The sequence below is a fragment of the Thermobia domestica genome, chromosome 13, assembly GCF_964235325.1.
Source record: "Thermobia domestica chromosome 13, izTheDome1.hap1.1, whole genome shotgun sequence".
Lineage (NCBI taxonomy): Eukaryota > Metazoa > Arthropoda > Insecta > Zygentoma > Lepismatidae > Thermobia > Thermobia domestica.
Genome location: NC_137466.1, coordinates 84,107,876 through 84,135,772, shown reverse-complemented (window position 1 = coordinate 84,135,772; position 27,897 = coordinate 84,107,876). Strand labels below are relative to the sequence as shown.

At 33.8% G+C, this 27,897-nt stretch overlaps 1 protein-coding gene across 5 annotated transcripts in view; it reads right to left on the bottom strand.

Annotated features, from left to right (window-relative positions):
• Positions 1-27,897, bottom strand: part of cnc (NFE2 like bZIP transcription factor cap-n-collar) — a 546,339-nt gene that overhangs the window by 277,837 nt on the left and 240,605 nt on the right. Inside the window, exon 1 of one of the 5 annotated variants that reach the window (XM_081735989.1) lies at positions 10,017-10,258. The exons of the other annotated variants lie outside the window; for them this stretch is intronic. Within the exon in view, the coding sequence (XP_081592115.1) occupies positions 10,017-10,067 (51 nt within the window). The 5' untranslated portion in view covers positions 10,068-10,258. Of the gene's footprint in view, positions 1-10,016; positions 10,259-27,897 lie in introns of those variants that run through there. 5 annotated transcript variants of the gene reach the window in all.

Here is a 27,897-nt window from a genome sequence, read left to right as displayed (position 1 = left end):
TAGAAAAAGGAGGATGTTACGGAGGAGGCATTGCATGAGTATTGAGTGTGCGGGGTGCAGCAACGTATATTTCAATGTTCCGGGTGAGATCGCTCGCTAGTGGTTGGTACCTTGTACCTGTCTTCACCTTGGAATTACAAGTCTTTTTACAACAGATGTTAGAGAAGTTGTCTTATCTCTCTCCTTCACACACACATATATATATATATATATATACGTTAAGCTGTGCACGACTCCTTTCTTTTCCTGCTGCTCTGGCCGTGTGACAGCAACTCTCCTTTCGCAGAAGTAAATGAGCGGCAATTATCGTCCTGATAGGCACGAACTTGTCGCTTTCAAGCTTGTCACCGTTTCCCAGCATCACAGAAGAAGAAAAAGACATTCATCTTTCACATAGCCTCACTGTCACGAAAAACTAAAATGGGCGATGAGTTTTCAAATAATACATATAATTTGCACATAACTAGGTTATATAGAAAAAAAAAAGAACTTAACAAAACAGTGGAAATTCTATTGAAAGTTATTTTTAAACTTAATAAGATTATTAAACTTGCTTTAATTTTCTTATCTGCCATATAGATCATACAGAGTAACAATCCTAAGTTGGCCATATCTGTCCCTTCTCAAGAAGTTAACAACTTGTAGAACCACCCAAAAAAAAAAAAAAAAATGGCCGTACAATGCCCTTCTAAATATTATTTTGTCAATACCTTTAAAGCGCAGTGTTAAGAAAACTGTATTTGATTACCGTACAGAACTTACTCCCAAAACAAATGTAAAATGTCTGCATACTTGCTCTTACTAATGACTGTGCAGATGGCCAACTTCGTAATAGTAACATAATTTTGTTTTTATTCTTTCTATGTGGCCAAACAAAGCAGGTGTCCAAGTTAGAGAGGTGGCCAACTTAAAAGGTTTTTCTGTATTACTATTCTGCTACAATTATGTAACAGAAAATATACTGGTGCTGCTAAAATTCGCATAATTTCGTATTCAACTATTCAAAATAATTGAAATTATTTTCGTGTAATAAAAATTATTTGATGGAATAGCTAATAGCCATATGGTTATTCAAATTAACAACATTAGTATGCACTCAGTTACCCATCCCCTACTTCTTTCGAGACAGTTGAACATATACGAGGTGGGTATATAATGGAGAATAGCTTTCCGTATTCGTTTGCATCAATTTCAAAAAGACGACCTTCACCTGCCATTACAGTTTACTCTCCCGATTCTATCATTGTAAATAAAGGATTCCATCCTGATTAAAAGTGTGAAAAGTATTAAATATTTAAAACAGAAGGTATGGGACGATGAATACAAATACATTGCCAAGACCATGGTTACTCAAGATCAACATCACGCTTCAAAATTGCCAGATGTATGTGGAAACAGGCTTTTCGCATGTTAAGCAAAAGAATGACAGGAATCCATTTTGGTCTTTATGCGAGGAACAAAATGGTACTACATTTGAAGATAGAGAAACAAAACGTAATCTCATACCCACTGTGACAATCTTTAGGTCAGGACACAAATTTCGACAACTTCTAGCAAATAGTTATGATCTGCATTGGCTCACCTTCTATAAATGTTTTTCAATTATATGCATTTCTATTGTGTTCTAATTTCCACGTAATAACCTATATTTAAACTTAGTTACAGCTTCTACAGCGAATTGTCTTTCTTGTTTTGTTAATCTTTTGCTCTTTGTTTTTTAGTTTAACGTTCCACAATTATGCACCGAGGCTAAGGAAGACGGTTATGATTAGGTAAACGATGATGATGAAGTGGTATTTGGGAGAATCCACCCACACAAGATGTTTGTCAAACACAAAGTTTACTTGGTGTGGGCTGGAATCGAACCAAGAACTCCATGCATCCAGGCGAATGCTCTACAAACCTTTCCCGCCTTCTGAGATAAATAATGTTTCATTTTTCTTCTTTTACAAGTCTTTTTCCATCAATATCGGTCTCATTTTGTTTCATGAAGACTTTTACATTTCAATGCGCTTCTACCCAGCTTCGAACACTTCGTAATTTGTCTGATAATATTTTTGGTAATCTATCATGTTACCAAAAATGACATGACAGACGCAAACTTGTTTTGCATTTGTGGGTCAAAATGATGGTCCTCATTTAAAATTTTAGTTAAACGGTCCAAGTATTGTTATTTCAAGAAAATTACTGTATTTTAGTTTTAGAATTAATGAGTCACTTTTAAGAGCATTTATTTATTTATTATTTTATTGTCAAACCAAACCAAATTTTATTCTTTTCGAAAATAATATAAAGGTCTCATTTCCATCAACGAGAAGTACATTAAGTACTGTATTCCATAAGTACAACGAATCCTCTGGAATTTCCTCTTACGCATCTTACTCTAGAAGGCAACCAAGCAAATTCTCTATGTACTGTTCTGATTAATTTTGTGAAAGTTCTAAGGAACCAGTGCAGAGGGTCCTAAAAATAGCAGACACAAAAACTCGTAACAATTCGAACATCTGTCCGTAACTCTGCTTATTAAAAAAATAAAATGTATTACTCACGTTCATTTTGCAAATAGCTAAATCAATCTATTACACACTGAGATTACAACCATCGTCTCGTGAGAAAATTATCTTCCTGCATTGCAGACACTTACAATTTTTTAATAATGCATATTTTTTTCTTTGTAAATGCAGATTTTTTATTAATTTTGTGAAGGAGTCTTCTTCGAAATGCACTTCAACATTCCAGCACGTAAGAGTCTCCTAATTACCGCCCAGCACATGAACATTTTACGTCCCAGTACCTATATAGCGGTGCAACATACAACGGTGTTCTGTGTCTTATAAATGTTATCATATATAAAGAAATCAAGCCAAGTGTCAAGCAGATAGATAGAAGACAGACAAGTAAGTAAGTAGCTGCCGCCGAGATGATGTTTTTGCAACTGATTGCTCTGCTCTGTAGAGTAAGCACATAGAGGAAACATGAGACGAAACAGTCTCCTCTTACGAGGACTTGACATATAAATTAAAAAGATTGGAATACGTACATACGTTGTGTATTTACACAGAGTTCTCGTGCGTACTTGATTGGCTGACAGAAGATGATGGAAAAAGAAGGGTTATTGACATTTTCTTTTGCGATTTTGAACACTAATTATCACTAATCAGATAAGAAAACAAATAATAAGTATGATGTGTTTGACATAGTATCCACACTAAGAACTACAGGAATACTATTTGTATATTTATTTTTTTTAACGTGTAAGCTGAAAATAAAGAATTAATATGTAAATAGTATTTTTTTCCTGTTGGGTTACAGCCACTCTTTCCGACTATGCGCTCGGAATTTGTCCACATTGTAAATAAAGCGAATCATTGGTTTGTTTGCCTGCTAGTAATTGATAACTTGTTTTTCTTAATGATGACTAATTTTGCTTTCCTCCCACCATATTCTCAACAGCGCTGCTAACAAACTGCACAAACCCCGTTATTAGAAAAATACTACAACTACTTCTACTAAGTGGTTTTCAATGTTGTTCTTTTGGTCCTAATGTAATGAGATTCTCAAAGAGAATATGTGTTTCATATGTTATACATACAATGAAGCTATTGTCTCGCAACATAACACGGATGTTGTTTTCGAATATTAGGTTACTCACCATCATCACTATCATATTAAGATTTAATATGCACTGTGATCTAATTAAATACGTTTTCATCCACACATTGACGCACTCTAGTTATATTTTTATTATTATTTCTAGTGTGTTTGTATATGCCGGCTTACTTTTAAGTAAAAACACAGATGGCAAATATATAATATTATCAATGCAGCGGAAGTGTTACTGTAAATATAGCGCAAGTCCCTTTACTTACTAGTCTACAGTAAAAAAAAAAAAAAAAAAAAAAAAAAAAAAAAAAAAAAAAAAATATATATATATATATATATATATATATATATATATATATATATATATATATATATATATATATATAGTAGTAACTGTATCATTTGAGTTACACTTAGGCAGTTAATAACGATATGCCGTATTTAAAGGGCTTATCTACTATTAATTTTTATCTACAATTATATGATCATGAAATTAGTATTGGACACGGTAAACCTACATTAACAACGAGAAGAACGGTAGCACAATGATGGACCTCTGGCGCGAGAATCCTTGGTTCGATTACAGGTCATATGAGATAAGGTGGAACAATGTGACTGTGGGTTTTCTCGGGTTCTTCCGTTTTTTCTCTCACATTCGCATTCCACCAATTACGTACTTCATAATCATTCATCTTCACTAATTCTTCTTAAGAGAATAACATAGGACGTTGAAGTGGGAAAAAATCCACAAATCGCGGAACTAAACTTCAGTTTAATAAGTATAGTTAATTATGGTATGCTTATAGCCCCGTGGGCCCTCTATTGCCGCTGAGAAAGAAAATAGAATTAAAATTACAAAATAGATATATATCTCTCAAGCTACTTCAAATTTCGTAAAGAACAAAACAACTTTTTCAGAAATAAAGTTTATTTTGACAGTCAAATTTAATTGAGATAAATAAATTCGGATCTACTGTTCTGTAACAGATAGTAGGAAATATTATCTGGCGATATATACTTTTGATTAAACAAGCTTTATCAAATCATACATTTCTTATTCAAAGTATCAGAACTATTGCAGAATATTTCAGGTGAAATGCAAAATATTTATTCTTCCTTGTTGTTTTTCTTAAAATGCACCAAATTCATTGATAATCCAATTGTACAGAAAATAAAAATGCATAAAATATGAAACTTCGTATTAATCGAAAGTGTTTATGTACTTTGCAGTGGCTAGTAAACAGAAATGAAACATACCATCGACAAATACATTGTCATATACTGAATTAAATTATAATTCATGTATTAATAAAAATTATTTATTCTCTTTCACTCGAAATAAAATTATATACATTTATATTATTATGAAGAAATAAATTACTTGATCCAGTGGCTTCAATAAGTATATTTACACATGTAAAATAATAATTATACACCAATTAATTTGCCAAGTCCATATAAATCTGATCAGAAATTGAATGAATACCACTAAAGGAAAATATTTTGCTGTTATGAATTTACTAGAAATACTTATTAAATGAGAAAATATTGCAATTCGAACTACTGTAAGAAATGACTAACTAGTTTTATCTCAATGCCATTTCAGATAATTCGAAATACGAACTTTCATTCAAAATATAACAATATGTAAAATCTATCTGAAAATGCATTTTTCTATAAAATGTGTTTACGGTAAATTTAGAAACTTCCAAGACCCAATTTCATTTCAGGTTAAATTAGGTGACTGAAAATCTTTATTTCGTCCCAGAATTCAATATTAAACTGTTAAAATACATCATTTATGAATTCCACTGGAAATTATCACGAATTGGACAGATGGTGGACATTAGCTATAAAAATGGGAGGCTATGAATTCGCTTTTCTCGTACGTATTGATAACTGAATAACTGTCAAGAAAAGTTACTACAAATCCATTCTGCATGTCTAAATTCCGTAATTTGTATCCAAATTATGTAATAACAATTAATCACAGACAAAAGTGGACTCAGTTTAATTTCACTATTGGTTTAGTTGCATGGTTTCGGAACAACTTGAAACTTGTACCAAATATGAAAACAGAGCCACTATTTTATGAATTATATTGGTAAATAAATCATTGCTTGTTTCTAAATTAGCAGTCAAAGATATTGAAAATCTTGTTAAATTTCTTACAGTCAGTCTATCCTGAAATGGCTGAATATAATCAGAAAATACTAACTTTTGTCGTACTTTAAGTATACTCAATTTTAGTTTCTTCTAAATAGTTAGTAATTCTATATAATATTTGGTTTCTTTTCATTTGTCAGAGGGGGATTACATGTCTATAAACAGGACAACATATCCTTAAACATGTGGAAATCAAACACGAAAATAATCCTATTTCAGTTAATTTGACCTGTCGACCTAGCCATTATGAATACAAATAACTGAAACATTTCTAAAAAAAAATAAATAAATAAATAAATAAAAAAACCTTCCTATAGAGCATGGAAAGTTCATCAATTTATACAAATTTTGTAAATTAAATCTAAATGACCTATATTAGCAAAAGATGTTTAAATGTATTGTATTAGCTTACGTAGATAAATGACGTCATCGTAGCGTGATCGAAACTAGAAAATCCGATTATTTCAACTAACACAAAACTACATAATAAAGGTAACTTGTGAATAACCGAACATATAAAAAAAAAAAAGGTATACACAAGTTAAATTAAATATTTCATTCACTTTCTTTAAATAATGTAATTATATTTATACAATTGACTCATTACTATTATTGGGGCCGCGGTGGCTCAGTGGTAGAGCGTTCACCTCTGGTGCTAAGGGTCTCGGGTTCAAACCCTGCTCCCGCCAAGTGAACTTTGTGGTGGACAAACACCGTGTGCGTGGGTTTTCTCGGGGTTCTCCCGTTTCCTCCCACTTTCTTCATTCCACCAATTCCTTCATTTCTCATTATCACCGTCTCCTTTAGCCTAACCGGCATAACCGTGGGACGTAAAACTTAAAAATTTCATTTCATTTCATTATTATTATTATTATACTAATAATACAGTTTCATAAGCTTGTAAGATTTGTGGATTTTGTTGCTGTACATTTGCAGGAGATGGAGTGTCAGTCATTTGGATAATTTTGAAATCAGGGGCGTCATTTGGAAGAGCAGGAATCAATTATCCCTTCCCCTCGAGTTTAAGAAACACATACATTTTACCCTCCTCGCCTGGAAAAATCTGAAATCCTAACTCTACGGCCTATGAAACTAGGAGGTTCAATGCTGCGTTCACAAAAGATATCTATAGACTTCTGTCCTTAGCCAGCTGATACCTTGAATTCCTATTTCTGCGAGATCCATCTTAATATTGTCTCTCATCTTCACCTAGGTCTTCCTAGTGGTCATTTTTCGATTGGATTTCTAGTTAAAATTTCGAAAGCGTTCCTACTTTCCTCCATTCTGACTACATGACCTGTCCACCTGAGCCACCCAGACTCGATGACTCTAACAATGTTTCATGAACCGTATAAATTATATAGTGCCTCGTTATGAAGTTTCCGCTATTTCCCATTCCCGTTTCTCTTGGGTCCGAATATATATTTCAGGACCTTGTTCTCAAATGCTTTCAATCTACGATTTTTCCCCGGCGTAAGCGACCATGTTTCGCAACCATACAGGACAAAAGACATGATTACCGTTTGGTATATTTTAAGCTTCAAATTCCTCACAGAATTCGCAACGACAAAAAATTTTGAATTGAATAGTAACACGAATTCCCTGCTTTTAGTCTATATGTAATTTCTTCGTGAATATGGTTTTGATCTCTTAATATTTATTGACTCTAGATATTTAAAAGTATCAGCTTTCTGAAATGACGCTACTGTCTGGAATTCTGATAAACCCATTGAAAAATTTAAAACTATTTTTAGAAAAGATAGGTTTCCCTCCTTTTCTTTAGAAAGGAAATTTCGAAATTAATGGTATAGAACCGTACCGGTAATAGTGTGCCGTGAACATTGCAATTTAAAGGAAGCATTAAACTCCTAAACATTACACACACACACACACATTATATATATATAAATAAATAAACGTAATTACTCTTTAGTCTAAATGAAATTGACCTTGTAGACTAATAAATCATCTATCATAAACTTGAATTCAGAGTTTAATTGGAGTTTATCTCATCTGAAACATCCGTGTCTCTACCATTCATTTGATAAGAGAATAAGTATAGTACATGTGAACCGCATTGTGATTGTGTTATCTCTACGTTTTTTTTCTTCTTTAACACTGAAAGAGAATAATTCGTTTTTAAGTTAAAACAGACTTGTTTACACAGATTCCCTTCCGCAGTATACTCTTAAGTCTTATCTCGCTCTGAATTTCAAGAAGAACATGAACTTTACGAGTGACGATTTCTTATTACATCAACGGTTAAAATAAAAGTTTTAAAAAATACTTGAAAAAATATCAGAATATCAGTTACTGTTTTCTTCGAACTAATGCACAATCACATACGAAAACAATCCTCTTTACCATATACACAGTTATGTACAGGGTGTTCCATGATAAAAGCAACATATCTTTCAGACAGAGGCTAACACAATGAAGTACGAGAGAAATTCCATCTCTCACTTTGCTGAGAGAGAAGCTGAAATACAGAATCGCAACCGAGGGAAGTTTATGGTGAGAAAGATATAATTAAAATATATCGGAAACTACTTAATATATACTGTATGTATATGCCCTACATAATCAAATTGTAAGAGTGGCATCCTACCAATTTTGTCCTCTCTCTCCATTTGACCGTATTTTGAAAAAAAAAAAAAAAAGATATGCACAATCTATAACTTAAATATATGTCAATATACCATTGATGAAAATTTTATAAATTAAAATGGTCAATTTTCTATTCTGTTTAGTATTTTGGCTAAGGAAATCACAATGTATTGGATTAGTTGTTTCAGCAATAAACGGCCCATTGGAAACAGTACGAATCTTACAGCATAGCATTTTAAACAATATTTTATTTCTAAAATATAATGGGCATTTTAAAACAATAAAATACAATTTATAGGAAATACCTGATTACTTCAATGCCAGACATCAAATAACTCTTCCAGTACAGTTTCGTATTTTAACTCTTTAGACAAGGTTCTGAACAAATTTGTACATGCAATATATATATATATATATATATATATATATATATATATATATATATATATATATATATATATATATATATATATATATATATATATACATATTACCTTTCATAATTTTAAGTGCACTATATCCTGCTCGTTTCTCTTTTAACCATTTCAGAATAGATAGAAAACATATCATGCGAGACATCAAAAAGAAGAGGTTATATTATTCATATGTTCCACCATGGTGAGTTTTACAACCTGACATGATTCCTTAATCAAAACTTGTGCATGTTGTTTCGAAACTGAACATCTACCGCATAACAAAAATCAAACTTAAAACAAATCAAAATAATTGGAGCTTCTATAAGGTTATTCATTCAGCTCGTACTAGAAAATGTGTACGTATAAGGCTTTCTTTTTTAAATACTACTACTACTAATAATAATAATCCTTTCATTTATTCATAACAACGTAAACATTAAATGTAACTGTTATTATCCACAATATGTTGTTTTTATGGATGACAAACCTCGATTTCTGAAGTTCAAAGTTTCAATAAAATCGTTCGGAGTTGATTTCATGAATAATATATTAGCGTAGAAAATATAGCCCGCGTATTACCAACGGACAATATTTTTCATCTCTTCTTTCTGCATTCCACTTCTCTTCGTCTTCGATGTTGAATGCAAATTAATAATACAAACACGCCAACTATATTTATTTATTTAAGCCCTCATCCTCCTAAAGAAATGCAATTCCCGAAACTTCGTCTTATTTACAGCCTAGGGTGTAAGGAGAACATTTGTACAAAATTTGAAGTTTCTACGCCTTATGGTTTCTGAGATGTGGCGAACACCACCTATTTATAAATTCCTAATCCTCTTTGGGATACGTAATTCCCAAAACCTCACCTTATTTGCAGCCTAAAACACAAGAACACAATTTATACAAAATTACAAGGTTTTATGTCTAAACGTTCCGGACATCTGTCGAACGGGGAGAAAAAAATCATTCAAGCCCTTCACACCTTAGGATACATCAATTAAAAAAAAAAAAAAGTCACAAAATGTCAAGGTTCTGTGCATAGTAGTTTCACAAATCTGACCATGAGTGGCTCATTGAGTCAGTCAGTGGACTTCCTCTTTTATTAAGACACATATAAAGCATTTATAATAGCGCGCAAAGATAAAACAATTAACGTGACAATGATCAATATAATACGTATTTTATATAAAAGAATTGAATAACATCAAAAATCAATCTTACCAGTCGAATCTTTCTGGGTGGCCTGTAATCACTTGAACTTGTTAGGATCATAATGATAGATACTATGAACAAAAATAGGGTTAAGAACCCTCCTTACAGGTCACTACGGACCAAAATTTGTAAGATCACTGCACGGGTCAACTAAGCACTAAAACACTGTATATAAGAACTACACTTTTTAAAAATAGATAAATCACGGAAGATCACACAAAAAACACTTCTTACACGAAAGAAGACGAGGTAAACACTATTACAATATCTCATGCAATGAAGCCTTTTGTATGTAAGTCAACTTCAGCTGATAACGATAGCTAACAAACACATCTAGCTGTATCTACAGGTCAAGATGTCAAAGCGATTATCTTTTTCTCTTTATTTCTCGGTACCAACTTCCCAGAGATTTTATTACCGATATTTGTTGAAACTAGGATTAAAATGTCTTCTTCTTCTTCTCCTCCATATTATTATTATTATTATTATTATTATTATTATTATTATTATTAGTAGTAGTAGTAGTAGTAGTAGTAGTAGTAGTAGTAGTAGTAGTAGTAGTAGTAGTAGTAGTAGTAGTAGTAGTAGTAGTAGTAGTAGTAGTAGTAGTAAAACAAACTCACATATTCAAATATGTTGATCTTACGAATACTCGGGATTCAATATAAATTTTACGATACACAACACAGAGAATGAAAATGTGAATGTTTGTTTACTTGTTTTGTATGGAAATCCACACCGTTGGCTTGGCATACTTTTAGGTAATTATAGGGAAAAGCAGCCCTGTAACAAATCTCTTCGGAGTCCTAGTGCAGCAATTCATTTGGAAGCCTTCAATAACTGAGTTGGCATCGGTGCTGGAGGATATTTGGAAGTCCCAACCAGTGAGTTGGTCCCGACTGGGCACTCCAATCAGTGAGTTATTTTAAAGATAGTTGAAGCTAGAAGCCATAACAAGGCTCCTCCTGAATTGGTTTATACAGCATGGGAAGATCCAGGAATGTCTTGAGCGGTCGCAGTTCTGGGCGTGTGTTTTCAGGCATCACCTAAATTCTGCGTCACCGCGTCCTGTGATGTTTAACCCTTTTCGTCCCAGTAGTTACGTCATAAAACCATTTTTGAATATTTTGCATCCGTTTCCTGTGTTTTCCGTTAGTTACATGGTGAAACCACGTTGCAGGCCCGTATCCAGGGAGAGTCTAGGGTGACAGGTCCCCCTAAAATTTTCAGAGTAGGCTTACAAATGAACTATAATATGGTTGGATCGGGTCCCCTCTAACTTCAGCCCCCCCCTACATTTCTGGACTGGCTACCGGCCTGCCACGTTGTAGCACTGATTATAATTACTGCTGCCATGTTGTGTACAGAAATGAAATTACCTTTTACCCAGGCCAGTACGAGAAACCACATACGAAAACAATACTGAAAAATCAATATTTTCTACATATAACTTTTCTTTAAGTACCATATTAATTAGATATGCACCATTTTTTTTTTTTTTCAAAATAATACTTTTATGCATGATCCTCAAAGGGTTAATTCATTTTGAATGCCGAATTATGTTGCTAACGAGTTACTCGTATTTTCTTTTTCTTTCTCCACCGTGATCGAAGTGCGATAGTTTCTGTTGTTTCTTTTCGTTCATCTCTGTTGCTTGTTTCTACAGTCCACGCAATGCATATTCTTCTCCACCACTAGGCCTACATCTTCTTTGTTTTCTTGAAGCGCCCTATTTTTCTAATCCACATAGGAAACACTGCAGTCATTAGGTTCTTCCACCCTAAGAAGTCTCCTCTATCTTAGGATGCTTGCTTTGTTTGTCCAATCGTACATTCCACGCCTTTCTCACTTTTAAATCCGGAAATAGTTATTCATTTAACTGTCTTCACTTTTTCAATTTCTCCTTCTCTGAAGATGAATTCATATTCCTCCCTTTCCGTTTTGCCTTCTTATTTCTTTTTATTCATTAAAGCAGAGTACTCAGAATTTCATCAGAGATAAGGATTCAAGCTCCAAACTCAGGATTTTTGTATATATTTTTAATACGATCAATTTTTATTTTCATATCTTGTTTAAATGGGTTTTAAAAAAACGAAACTTCCGTTCTTCGCATTTCTCACCGATTCATTATATACATGTTCATACACAAGTGTAGCAAGCATTTTGATTAAATACTGGTTGAGTTGGGGTCTAGCGTCCCATTCAGCAGCGAGGTTATTATGAGATGTGGACTACAGTTTAACCTGGAATCCGATTTACATAAGCTTCCGCCGGGAATCAAAGCCGGGTCTCCCGCGCCGAAGATGTATACATTACGATATAACCACGACATTCCTCTCGGATTAAATACTAGATATACAGGATAAGATAGATCAGGCTTCAGAACACCTAATCTCTCAATAAATTTAAGTATAGGTCTCTAAGGATTTTATTTCATCCTATATTCAAAGGTGCTTTCCAAAATTATTTAAACAGCTTCATTGAATCCAACGCCGTTCTATCCTACATAGCTAATATTATTTACAAGTAGCAACAATTTTAAATAATATAACCAGATTCAAGAATAGATCAACACGTTTGTTGCTGACAGAACAAAACTACTACCAAGTGCATCAGTGTAAGAGCATACTTGATAAATAATAATAATACATTATCATGAGCAGATTTAAACTTAACTAATGTTTAAAATCACATTATCATTTCTTACACATATGGGAGTCATTTCATTCATCGAAGAATAAGAACTAATGCGGAAACAGGGAATGCTCAGAATGTACAGTAGTTACTTTTCAAAGACTTGATTTCATAATAGCACACATTTAAGATCTGAACTATTCACAATAGGAAAAAAATAATATACCCTAGACATTACAAATGATAGCTTGAAGATATGGTGTTAAAATGATTTTCTATTACACCATGGAAGACCCATATTCTAGGCCTATAGGATAAGTATGAAAAGAAAGAAAAAAAACTACTTTGGAAAAGGATAGATGGAGGATGAATACATACAGTGGAAAACAGTTGGGAAGCAATGACTAAGTATTTTTTTTTTTTTTTTTTAAGTCGGTACGGACAGAAATCTTTTTGCTTCTTTTCGACAACGACGGCCGACTGTTCTCTTAACTTCAACCAATATGTATATCCAAGCGCCTTCCATGTCAGTTTGGGATAAAGCGTTGTATCGCAAGCGATGATTAATGGTTAAAAGGCAGGGCGTCAGGCTCTCTCGATACATTTATATATATATACCTCCAACCTTTTATTTCTTCCTTTCTTTAAAAACATCCAGACTCCTATATCCATTAATAATAAAAGAGAACGGGTGGGATTTCCTAACCAATCCAATGCAGGACCTTTTTAATCTTGCCCCCCTCAAAAGTGGAACCAATACCAAATCCCTTCTATTCTGTCTCTCAGCCACCCCCACAATGTTTTTAAGGACTATACATAATCTACAGATAAGCATTCGCTTCTCTTTTTACTGAAACAAAATGGAAAAATCATTCCACTAAAACACAATTCCTCTCTTTCGGAAACTATGAACTTCTACCTCTCAAATATCGCTGATCAAATGCGATAGAACTTCTTTGCTGTTTATCTTGTTTTAAAGGATGAAAGATAGAAATGTTGATCCAGAAGACTCCGAAGAGAACTGCAGTTAAAAAGAATAAATTCTGAACAACAAAACATAATTTACAAACTACTACAATACTGTATACTCAACTTATCTTACAGGTGATTAAGAATCTATTATTTTACATTATTTCCTTCAAATTTTGCCAGAAATTTTGTTAAAATCACGTAAGAATTTGCTTTAAAAATAACGAGAATTAACTCAAAAGGTTACCAAAATTTAATGTAAAGAAGAAATTTGGTTAAGATCATATAGGACTTTACTCTAGAAATTACCAAACTTTGAATTCAAAAAAAAAAAAAAAAAAAATTGTTACAACCTCACAAGAACTAACTCAAACAATTACCAAAATTTGAACTGAAAAAAACATTTGGTTAAATACGAATTTACTCAAAAGATTACCAACATTTGAAGAAAACAAAGTTTTGATACAATTACATTACGATTTACTTAAAACCAGAATTTGAAGTATACAAAAAAATTTGTTAACATTTCGTAAAATTTACTCAAACAACCAAAATTTAAAGTAAACAAGAAATTTTCTTAAAATCACATAAAAACTTACTTGAAAGATTATCAAAATTTGACGTAGACAAGAAATCATGTTAAAATCATAAGAATTTACTCAAAAGTTAACATTTGAAGTAAACAAGAAATTCCCTTAAAATTACATAAAAATTCACAGAAAAAAAATGTTAACATTTGAAGTCAAATTGCTTTTAAAAATTTACTCACAAGATTACCAAGATTTAAGATTAACAACGTGCATCAGTGTCTAATAAGTAAAGAATACATTCTATATTTGAATATTTTATGGAGCAACGTTTTTTGTTTGTCATTAATTAAAAAAAAAAACATTATCTTGAAGGTTTACTGTTTCCTCTACAATTTTGTCCCAAATACTGCCAATTTGTAACATGTATAAATCACACGTTTCTCTACCGTATAAGTATTGTTTGATAATACACACAAAGCACGTTGACGTTTTGCTATGCTTCGCTATGTAAAATTGATCTTTTCAATAGTGCTTCCAATGACACAGCTGATATAGATGAAATCAAGAAACAACACATTAACTGCGAGGGTCAGTCAAAAAGTTGTACTGCTTAAGAAGATAAAACGATAAAAAAATTTACAGTAACTTTATTTGTATCATAACGTTCCATTCACAATCTACTTTTCAACGTAATTTACCTCCGTTACTTAAGCATTTGTCGAGGCATGGTACAAGTTTTTCTATGCCTTCTGCAAAGAAATCCTGTCCAATGCCCGATAACCATTCTTGAGCTGCAGCTTTCACCTCGTCATCCGAGTGGTATCGTCGCTTTGAAAGTTCGTCTTTCATGGGACCAAACACATGGAAGTCACAGTGAAAGGTCTGGGCTATACGGAGGGTGATCCCACACTTTCCACCTAAACTTCGTCAGAAGTTCTCACGTTTGTTGTGCTGCATATTCTAAAACATGTTGCACCACTTTGCGATAGCTTGATGGGCACATTTTCACTATACACTTCTTGCAACTGCCGATAAATTTCAGTGCACTTACAACTTTTAGCCCACAAACGACGAATCACTATACGCATTTCTAATTTATTTATTTATTTATTTATTTATTGAACAAATTCCCAGATACAGCATAATTGTGCCATTTTACACAGGGAAATATCAACAAGCGGGAAATTGGACGCCACTTGCAGCTGTCGAGACATATTTAGGACTGATTATCAGAACAGCTCTCCACTTGGCTCTGAAGGCCGCTGCGTCACCCTATACAGCTACATGTCTGCAGTGCTGCCTAGAGACCTGCACGGGCCGGGCCCGTCCCGAAGCCCGGCCCGGCCTGCGGGCCGACTCTGTTATTTCTTTGGGCCGGGCCGGGCTTGGGCTGACCGACAGTAATTTCTCTTCAGGTCGGGCCGGGCTGAGGCCGATCAATTGCAATTCTTTAATAATTATTGACTTTCGTTAAACGATAATTGGAATAAAGCCAACGTTGAAGTGTGTCCGTGAAAAATGTTACAAAGAATGCAATAGCTATTTATAGTTTGTGTTGCTTAGCGGCTCCACTTTCACTATAGAGGATTGCAGGCATTATGCGGTAAATTGAGCTCTGACCTTGACCTTCACTGAACCCAAAATATGACAAGAAGGGGTGAAAATGTTTGGCCTGTCGCTAAACAATATTGCCATCTTCACTTTATGCTAAAAATCATTTAAGTTAAATTTTTGTTACAGGGAATGGAGTTTTTGTTCTCTCGATGACAGGCAAAGTTCTAGCAGGCAATGGTACCATTCCGAAGGCAAGCGTCAGGTTGTGAACCAAAGTTTAGAAAATGTTTCTGAGGGTTAGCTGAAATTTAGTACTAAATTTTGAAAAAGATTCGGGCTCAAGCTATTTTTTTTAAAAATTTATCGGGCCGGGGTCGGGCCAAAAACTTTTAAAATTTATCGGGCCCGGGCTGGGCTTGGGCCAAGAATTTTGAAAACTCATCGGGCCGGGCCGGGCTCAGGCCGAAAATCTCCAAAACTTTTCGGGCTCGGGCTGGGCCGGGCCTAGGTACGTTCGGGCTGGATTGGGCTCGGGCCGAAAAATTCGGCCCGTGCAGGTCTCTAGTGCTGCCACACAGTTTCATCAAAATAGCCTTTGGCCGAAAATACTTACGAAGGAGCGCAACTAACTTTCTGACTGCTCCACGTAAGTATGGATGAAATACATGAGTATATTCATCAAATCAAATAAAAGTACTTATAGGTTACTACATAAAATAATTTACACTGCGAAAAATTAAGCAAAGAGAATAATGTGAGCCTTCCAATTGCCATGAGAATTTATCAATGCATTGTCGCAATATTACGAAACGTTTTATCGTGATCAGGCTGGATTACGAATGTGTGTAGGTTAAATCTGATGTATTTTCAATATAGTACACAGAATTACCAAAATTTGAAAGAAAGAAATGTAAAATCCCGGAAAACCAGAGTTAACAAAGAAAAAGTGTATTACTAAGTATTACTCCTCACACACACACACACACACACATATATATATATATATATATATATATATATATATATATATATATATATATGCACACATTAATTTCAACTACCACTTTTACAATTGTTTTCTTTACTATGTCGTTGGTCGTCGCACTGGTGTCGTATAACAATGTGACAGGGATAGACCCATGACCCAGTGTGACCCGGAGACAATAGGAATAGCATCGTCATACATATGGGAAATAGCCTAGAGTGTCAGGCTGCAAATGTAATCCTAACGAACACGATTGTGTCCTCTGTGTCTTCACACTAAATCTACATTTTCCTATCGCGCTTGTTGTTTGTGCCTGTGTATGTCAAAGCATTGTACTGGAAGATAACTACAAGGTTTATCAGAGTATAAATTCTTCAAAATCACAGAAAAGATACAGTATTTGTTTCTCTTGTGAAGGATTGTCAAAATTTAATCGTGCGAACTTGTATAACTTACCGTTCAGAATATATAAGATGTAAACTGAGCTCAGTATTTTGATATTGATTTTTTTTTTTTTTTTTTGCATAGTCTAATGTTCAAAAACCACTGTATTATTTTTCTCAATATGGGAAGACGAATAAACATGAAATTATACTTGACATATTAAATGATATGTATCTTGATTTAAAAATGTCACACCGTGAATCAAGCAAATGAATTTCAAGCTCGAGTAGGGAACGTCATTAATTAACTATAAAATTCGGAAGAAATGCTGCAAAACTGATAGTTCGGTTGCTTCTAGTCCTCGAGTCTGTCTGGGTCTCCATGTCCGCCCGCGTCACCGGGTATAAGAAGGGAGACCCAGATGGGAATGACCCGGACGAAAGTCGTGATTCATGATCCATTCCATTACTGGGTAGTAGATATATTTTGTTTCTTTCTAGTGAATGAAGTGTTTGTACTCGCATGTACTTTAAAATATGGGTGATATTGTTCAGTCTATTTTACATGATTATTTTAGCATTAACAACAATTTACAAGGGCCTTATGCAGTCTAGTTTCGACGTATAGGCTAATTACCGTCATACTAAAGGCCTGACTACTGCAGGAAACATATGTTAGTCGAACTCTTTAGTATGGCACTAATCTAGTGTCAGAACGACTCTGCATAAGCCCCAATGTATTTCACTACAACTGTTGACTCGTTTCAAAACATTTTATAGAATTTCCAAAGTTCAAACAATACATAACTCACACGAAAACGGCTTCTGCACATAATACACCAAATATATGGCAACAAGCTATTTGTTTACGATGAAGCCTTCACGCAATGATTTGTAATTGAAGATATTCTGATCCTATCTTCTGGATAATATGTTCTATATTATTGCTGATAAAATTCGAGTGATTCCATATTCGAAAAACAATAAACATCATAATTATACGAATAATTAGGTACAAGCCTATTCGTATAATAAATCATTGTTCAAATTCCGAACATTCGAATAATTGGAAGAAAATTATTTCTCAAAATATTTAATTTTATATTTTTTAAAGTATAAATTCACCTAACTTGAGGGGTTCGTTTAGTGTGAAACCTTCCATTAAAAAACGTTTCAGATGAAATTAACTAAAAAAGCATACAGACAACGGGCCTACAGTTCCTCTAATGTAGATATAATGCTAATTTGTAGATGCTACTATGTTCACATGCTACTAAATAAATACAATTAAACTAATTATTAATTTAATAAATTTGTTTTAGCGAAGCTAATGCGTGAATGAGCAGAAAGAGAGTAACCTGTCTCGGTACGAAACAGGAAGTTTACTTTTCCTAAAAAGAAACCGCAAACTGAACTTTTAAGTACAAACACTTGTCATGATCCATGAACTGTATACAGAAGGCAGGGCGAGAGAAGCTTAACTCTGCGGAAATGGCAGTATAAGATCAACAACATCTGAAATATATCATATCACGTGAGAAAATAAGGAAACACATTGACAAGGCAAGTCTGAAATTGAACTGGATTTGCTCCTCTCGAAACAAGTTCAATGGCTAATGAATCAATATCAATTAATACGCTTCACACAACAACTCCGAGAGATGATGGAGCCAGTTTCGAAATATTATTTTAACCGCCTCCTGTTTATGTGTTTATCTAAATGTGATGTTTCTGAACAGGAACGTTGTCCCGCCTATACTAACCGCAAGGAGAGAATGGCTTTTTTAACACACCTATCGAGAATATACTGGCCAGACACAGCCTACTAATGTTATAGTATATGCTGTTACTTCTCTATATAATCATATAAGTAACACTTAAGGCTTTCGTTGGATCTTTGAACTAAATTCAATATACGTATGAAAATGGTTACCATCCTGTCTGGTAGAGATTCGAGATTTGATGAGGTACATAACTTGTGGTGTTTACCAACTACAGTGAGGCAACTGGATTTATTATTGATGAATTGATTATAGAGTTCACCATCGACGCCACTGTTAGTTAAAGCCAGAGGCATAATTAACAAATCTGATTCTGCCGCTGATGCCTCACGTCATCCAATGAAAAATCGAACATCAGATTGCTGTTCCTCGCTAATTCGGCAATAAGAGTTTTCCCTTAATACTAAAACCTACTGTGGAAGTTCTGGCTCCTTGACACTAATTGACGTGTACAGTCCGCAGCAAAAAACCTGCAACATGAGCATGTAAGTTGATTGTGAAACGACGAAGTGTTTTGCTCCAAAATAAGTGTGCAGTTGAGAACACCGAGATTTCTCCTGGCGTGATTCTTGCCACTTAGCATTATGTTAATTCCTTGCGCTGTTAGGCGTAGTTTCACAATAGACTTACATGCTCATGTTGCAGGTTTTTTGCTGCGGACTGTACAAGTGACTGACTACCTATATAATGAAGCCATAATTATTCAGTTTTTTTTTTCAGAGTGCTAATTTTAATTTTAATTTTCAAACCATCTATTTATTCCAGGTCTTGAATTATCGGTGTGCTTGGCCCCTTGAACCGCAGAGAGAAGCAATTGGCTATCCTATAACTGCTCCCCTGACTTAGTGGTCTCGCCCCGAAGTAATCAGAATATCCCAGCTTCGGATTCAATCATTCTGCCTGTATTCATCCAGATTTTCTTCGGTTCCTGTAGGTGAGCGCCCGAAACACCTACTTTAAGCACAGAAGCCCTAACAGACTTCATTTCCACGTTTCATACATAATTAATATATAAAGTCTAAAATGGCCTTTGATCTTGATCATCTATCTTGAACGTTGTTGAGCCCTTTCGATGTTAAATTGGAAGATCTGCAACATCCTGCTTAATTGATTAGACAAAAATTTAAAAGTACTTTTAATTCATGCTACTACTGATATCTTTTCAGTTTAACGTCCCACGTTTATTTATTATTATTATTATTATTATTATTATTATTATTATTTTTTGCTAAGGGAGACGATGATATAGGCAGATAGACAATGGTGGAACGATTGGTAGAATGGGGATGTGAGAGGAAACACGAGTACCCTGAGAAAACCCACAGACACAATGTGGTCCACAAGAAACTTACTTGGCCATTAAGTGAAAGATATTTAAAACTCAAGTTTAAGACTTAATGTTTTTTTTATATCTTGTTAACCATAGTGTGGACTGTCCTCTTGTTAATGTAGTAATAAAAGGCTTGGTTTTACAATCAATTTTAATCTAATAGACAGTGTTTTATCAGGATCATGCTATGTATTAGTACGTCTATTCGTCTGTCCGTTATCCCACACGATCTCTTGAACGAAGGCTTTTTTAAAAACTTTTTTTTTTTACAACAGAGAACAAGAGAGATTATTTTGGTCGAGTTCGTTAATGGAGACAACCCGTTAATATCTTCATCGTTAAAAGTTATTTTAACAGTAGGTATCCATATCCTATAAATGGATACTGACCATTTCAATTACCAGCATAGAATCATTCATAAATATAAATTTTGTGTCTTTCTTTACTGTCTTTAGCAAAGTTTGGCAGAGAATGAAAACCTAATGCCACAAAAATATTTTTTTTCGATTTTCTCGAAAATCTTCTCATGAAAAATTATCCTCAAGAATGCCATTTTGTTCAGCCCGATTTGATCTATCGACTGATACGTGTTATTACCTTTGAACAATATTACAGTTAAACCAATCTTTGAGTTTAACGTTCCACAATTATGCCTTAAGGCTAAGGGAGACGATAATTATAGCAAGTGGATTATGATAGAAGAATTGGTGGAAGGAAACGAAAGTATCCAGAGAAAAACTCAAGGACACAATGTCGTCCACCACAAACTTACTTGACCGGGGATCGAACCAGGGACCCCTACGGTCCGGAGGTAAGAGCTCTATCACAGAGCCACCGTGCCCCCGACTAAAGTTAGAGAATTAATCCTAATTTGTACTATATCTGAGGCGTGGCTATCGTTTCTCGAAAAATATAAATGAGAATTTACACTCATCTACACCATTTTGTTTATAACTCAGTAAGATTAATGGATGTCTCATCTTTAAACATTTCTTTGTTCCTAACAACATTGTGGAATTTATTTACTCGTGAGAAATTCTAGAGAAGAGTCTGATAAAAAGAAAAAACAAAAACGTCGCATTTACATTTATCATACAAATACATCAAAAGCTCGTGTATAAAAGGTAACACTATAATCAGAAACATCACAATTCTATGATTGGTTTCACTCAACGAAACCTTCACGTACCAGAGTACAATGTTAACTCGCTCCATCTCAACACAGATAGCTGTGTCATGTTTTCTATACACTGTGTACCACAGCGATAATCTCATGAACTGTCCTGACAACCGACTACCTCATAAGAAAACTACTACTTGTCCTGTCCTGCATGGTGCTAATTCGTGTCAACCAGATAAATGCATATAAATGTATATACATACACATACACTTAGTTTTAAAAGACTTGACCTCTTGAAGAAAAGCTGTCTCCCCCCCTCCCCTTCAACCAACGAACCATTCACAAATGCTGTTCTTCACTTACTGCTGTTGATACGTAAGTAACTTGAATGGAAAGAAATCTCTCCCGTCTGTTCCCCTCGCTCCAGCTTTACTTTGCATTTTGGTTGATCTGTTTACACTGCATTGTTTCGTGTTAACGTGACGTGGGTTTTCATTCATGAGAACGTAAAAACAGCTAAGTCAGATTCCAGATCGAACTAAATACGATGACAGTAAGATTTTTTTTTTTTTTTTTTTTTTTTTTTTTACTGTATATTCCGGTGACTAATACAGGAACAAGTAAGATTCTTGAAACTGCACTGGATTCATTCACTTCCTCAAGGACGAAAAATACAATGCCGTCTTGTTTTCAATGTTAAGACAGATATCGACTTTTTCCCCTTTGTTTTTCATCTGAACGAAATAACGAATCGAATTCTACACGCTAACAAAATATCATCATGCATTTCTCTGTCTAAAATAGTTTATTATCCTTACTGGAGCGAAGCTACATACAGGCAATACTCTTCATGTGTCTGTAAATTCATTTATTCGCACGTAGAACCTAACCGGAATCGTTATTGTTTTAAAAGTGACATTATAAGTATTGTTTAGTAACGTAAAATTCAACATGGTAGACGCTAACCCACATATGGTAATGAATAATTTCATGTAAGACATCATTGATATCAAATGAAAGAGATTGGTGACAGAATATATATACATATATACAATATCGCGTTTTTTCATTACTTATAAAAATAAATGAGGGAATAATTTATTTAATAATCTTAATAGTTTTATTTATTTATACAAGAAATACGTACAACTCTGTAAACATTAGTATAATCAAAAGTTATTTGAGGTTAAAGTGTAACAATTAACCTTAGAAATATCCTTGGGGAGTGTCAATTTTACCAAGGTACTATCTCTCTCTCGGTTTTTACATATATAATTTTGCTTTAATAATGTAACAATCTGCAATAAATGTAAAGTAGAACTAATTTGACCTCCCTCCAAATGGTAATACAGGTAGCAGCCAAGAGTCTGGTAATTCTACGGTTATTGCTAGCTGAACCTGCGCTGTCTACTCAGCATCGTTCTGTTATGATATGATCATGAATTTCCTTCCCACTGTGCATGTCCCCTTATTCACACAAGTAAAGGATGGGAGACTCACAAAGGAAGTGAATGCTATGTATAGATCTTGGAGTGAGTTTGTAGCAAATTTGTAGTAGAAGTAACATGATATTAAGTGGAATTTTTCTAATAAATCCATATCCGTCCGAGTACGCCTCATTGTGTCTCTTAAGACCTTTGAAGTTGCCAGCATGCATTAAGTCTTGCTATTCAGATTTAAGCAAAGCGCCTGCAATGTCCGTCAACCCGCCATACGTAACTTCTCTACTGGTTGCCTAACACCGTAGTTTCGGCATGCAACAATGTTAAATTTATGGGCTGAAAACAGCTCCTAAAATGTTGAATAGAACAATAACGACAAGGTTTTTGAAAATTTGAATGAGAACTGGACGATCCACACAAAATTTGTAATCGACCAGTGAACACGGCACGTGTGGTTTTCGAGATCTCATTGTCGAAAGGATTGGGACAAACATATAAACCTAGCATTTTAATATATATATATATATATATATATATATATATATATATATATATATATATATATATATATATATCATTAATCATTTTGTTTTGTTAGCCACAAGTAAGGACACATTTTTTTAACATCTTATTTTTTTGTCGATTTTTGTAAATAAATAAATAAATAAATATATATATATATATATATATATATATATATATATATATATATATATATATGCATAAGAATTTACGCGCAATCATGTCATTTTATTCATCTCGATTAGATCTATCCATTGATACAAGCCTATGTTTCTTTAGAAAAATCTTTGCCCATTAATCATTACTATTACTTATTGCAAGGAAATTTACTTATTTATTTATTGTGAATTTATTTTATGACTCGTAAATTTATTTTGCGATTCCAACAACCGGTTCAATATTTTAAATGTCCTGAAAATCATGATATAATGATCAAGAAACAGGTTGGTATTACTTATACAAAAATAAGAGCAAGTTATAATTTTACATATTGCTATGTAGGTCTAATAGGACATATTAGGCCTATTTTTAAGATATATATGAATTCATCTTGCTCGTACATTTGCAATTCGGGACGTTTGGTTGGAAAACTAACTTTGGTATGTACCTTATCAACATATTGTATTGTGTTTAATTTACGTATATTTGGGTTTAAAAGACGATTGTTAATATATAAAGTATCATATTTTTTTTTCAAAAAGTTGTTTGATTATTTTAGTCTATGGACGGAACCAACGATATTCCAAATGTGACTAATATATGCATACACTTACATGTTCATCTCATCACATACTCTTTAATTTCTTGCCTCATTATATTGATCTTCCAACTTTACTCAGTCCATCGATGAAACTTTTTTTTTTTTTTTTTTTTTTTTTTTTTTTTTTTTTTTTTTACACAAAATGTTCCTTGACTCTATGCGTTTATTTAATGAGGTATACATACTTCAATCTTCACAATATATCTTATATGTTTAGTCTAGTGACCTATCCCGATAGCAACATAGACCTCTATTTCAATTTAAATGTCTTTTTAATTTATGCTATTATAGCTGTTTCATCAACCTAAATCATAATTCAAAAGCAATAATTTATCATTTTCATTTGCTTTAAATTGGAAAACGAACAATAGAAGTAGTAATGCATAAAGCGTGAAGGTGTATACTATAATTATACTGTTTTAAATTTCGAACAAAAAAGACTTCCATTTCTCTTTCTGAAGAAATGGTTAGCATCCTGGGTGCTCCTCCAGTTATGAAGATGATTGTTCATCCATGTATGATTAATGTTATGAGGCCGAATTATATTACAATCTAAAGTATCGCATTGGACCGAAAATAAATCCGCACTTTTTATATGAACTTCAACTGTAAAAACGTGAAATGCGGCTTATATTTTATATATTTTTCTTACATTTCTTCAAACTGTATTCTGTTTAAAAATATGCTAATAGGTGTACCTCACTTCGAACCCTTGCTCCTTATTCCATATTATATTTACAATGGTTTGCCGAAATACACATTATTTTCCAAACACTAGATATAGATATTATTTGCTCAATCTACGCTTCATGCCTAACTCCTAGACTGATGCACCGATTTTGATTACATTTGGTACATGAGTTGATTCTGAGCCTTGGCCCTAACTTATCTTTTTTTTTTTTAGCACATTTTCGCAAGAAAGAGAGAAAGGGTGAGGGGATGACTTGTAAATATCGTAAATGACCTATTATTAGATCTAATTCATAGTTTTCGGGGTGACACTCCCGATACTGTTTTAAGTCCAAATTCATCTCCCATAGGCATTGTGGCTGACAGTGGGAAGGGGTGACGTGTAAAAATAGTTTTTGGCGTTGCTGAGATGATTAGTGACTTCCCCAATGAAGCTTACGCTAAAGTTCAACTCCATCGGTATAAGAGCAAGACTGGAATAGGGATGCTATGTAAAAATAATCAAAAACGAGCAATGTTAGAGTCAAAGCCATATTTTGCGGGATTGCCGAGATAAATAATTTACATTTCCGATGTAGTTTAAGTCCATATTCATCCCCCATGCGTATCTTAAAGGGGTAAGACGTTTAAGTGTTTTTCATAAACCTATTGTTCCTGTGCGAAAAACAGCATTTCAGCTATCGCTGAAAAAAAAAAAACTTTTCCAGGAATACAAGATTTATTTGGTCACATAACGTCTAATATGGTTACTTTCTTTGTTTAGTTCAACCAAATATTTGGTCATTAAGATGCACCTAAATTATTTGGTCGGAAAATATACATTATCAATTTTATTATATCAACTAAATCTTAACTGATTTGGTTTTCTTGACCAAAAGATTTAGGGACAAAGGTCGCGTGTAACTTACTTCTGGATACTCATAGATGGGAGACGTGCTTCAGAAATAGAAATGGATTGAACTTTAACAATCTTTAACCATCTTCATTTATAGCCTACCTCTACTTAACCCCGGACCCGGTTTCCTGAGGTTTTACTAGGCTATACCAAGCAAATTCCAGGATGGTACATATAAAATTAGGGGCGGCAGATACCTTCCTCCTCCTAGCTTAATCTATCCGGGCAAACACTTTCGTTATGATTAACACACTACTAATAACCAACCCAGTTATTCCTGGCTTCGCCCAAGGATAGAAGGAAGCAGCAATCATACTCATAAAGTGTGCAAAATAACGAAAATGTTACCGTTACATATAAAATATCGTGCTGAACCACTTTGTTTCTAGTACACTTATAAAAGCAAGAGATGGCAATATCTGTATTCATGTAAATGTTGTCGGAAAATGCATACACTGACAACACTATAATCGTGAAAGATTATAGGAAATATAATAGGTTGCTTATTGCTTGGTACAAATGTCAGATGTATGACGTAAAACCTAAATCATAGCAAAAATAAATAAAATAAAAATGACACAAATTCTCACTGTCAGTTGTGAATAACTGTGCTATAAAATTTGAATGAGATACCCATGACTTTGAAAAGAACAGATGATGGAGCTGTATTGTTTTCATACCACAATTTTTTTACTGTGTAATTGTTTGTAAATCAATTCATATAACTGAACACTTAACCGAATTTACTAAATTCAGATCGAGTACTTCCAATAAAATTTAGTTGCAAAATAACCAACCTTAACCAAATATTTTAGTATTCCTAAAAAAAAAAAAAAAAAAAAAAAAAAAAATCCTACATATTTGGTCAGGTATTGCGGTATTGGTACAGTGTACGTATTAGTATACATTTGGTACTGGTAACTCTTTACTTGGTTGTTGTTGCAACTAATCTCATCGTAATCAAATAATTTTGTGCTGGTTACCAAACGTTTGGTTGGCGCTACATTGATCAAACATTTTCTTTCTTTCAGTGTACTGGAAAAATAAAAATCACAATGTTTTCTGCCAGAACTTGATTTTTTTCTCTCAAATTTCAAGACAGAAGCTTATATTTGGGTATTACCTTTTTCCCCTTGAATTTTAAAGGAAGGGTTTATATTCGAGTAAGAGGTCTGCACGGGCTAGAGCCGAGCCCGCGGGCTTAGGCCCGACCCAGCCCAGTATATATCGCTTCGGGCCCGGGATAGGCTCGGGCCGTAAATTTTTAAATACAAAACCATATTTCTCGGGCCTTTTCAGGCCTAACTTTGTAAATATACTGTACAATGATATTTATTGGACCGTTCTTTCTGGAAAACTTTTAAAGCACAACTGCAAAATTATACATTTAATTGTTGTAAATAAAAATACAATTTTGCGTTAATTATTAATTACGTTTTTGCATTTTTGGCTCATTTAATTACCATATGAAATCGGGCCGGGCTCGGGCCTAAATGCTAAAACATATTTCGGACTCAGGTCAGGTCTCACATTATAAATTCACGGGCAGGACCGGGCCGGGCCAGAGCTAAAAATTCCGGCCCGTGCAGACCTCTAATTCGAGTATTATCTCTCTTTTTTTCTTTCTTTCTTGAATTTTAAAGATTTATCGCTTATTTTGGGGTGCGATTTTTTTTTTACCAAGAAGTTAATGTAGTAATTTGAAATTAACGAAAAATGTTAGAATTTTAGAGAAAAATTCGAACTACTGGAAAAGAATATGTTTCCCAATCGGGGGTCTATAGACCCTACGTTAACTTCGAGTGTTTCATTGACTTTTGAAGCAAATCTTTATTAAGGTGGGTTTAACAAAGCACGTTTTTCCTTATCTATCCAACGTATTTTGTATGTAGCGACAATATCAAAATCATTTAGTCAAATTCAAGAGGTCACTGTTCAAACATTGCCCAGAAACAAACTGAATCAATGATCAGAGAATAACGAAATTCTCTCTTTGTTCGTCGAGTTTTTTTCTTCTTGGAAGTGTGTTTCTGAAAAGTAAAATTATGTGCTGTCAACAACGAATAAAACAAATATATTAAAACTGAACGAATTACTCTCTGATTACTTATTCAACTTGTCTTTGGACGAAGTTTGAATACTGATCTCTTGAATTTGATTCAATTATTTTAAATATATCTAGCTATTTAAAATATATTGGAATACTCATCGCTAGAGATCGGATGTTAGGCAAAATTCCTATCCTTTAATATTAAAGATATTATCAAAAATTTGCCTGTTCAGACCCTTCCTGC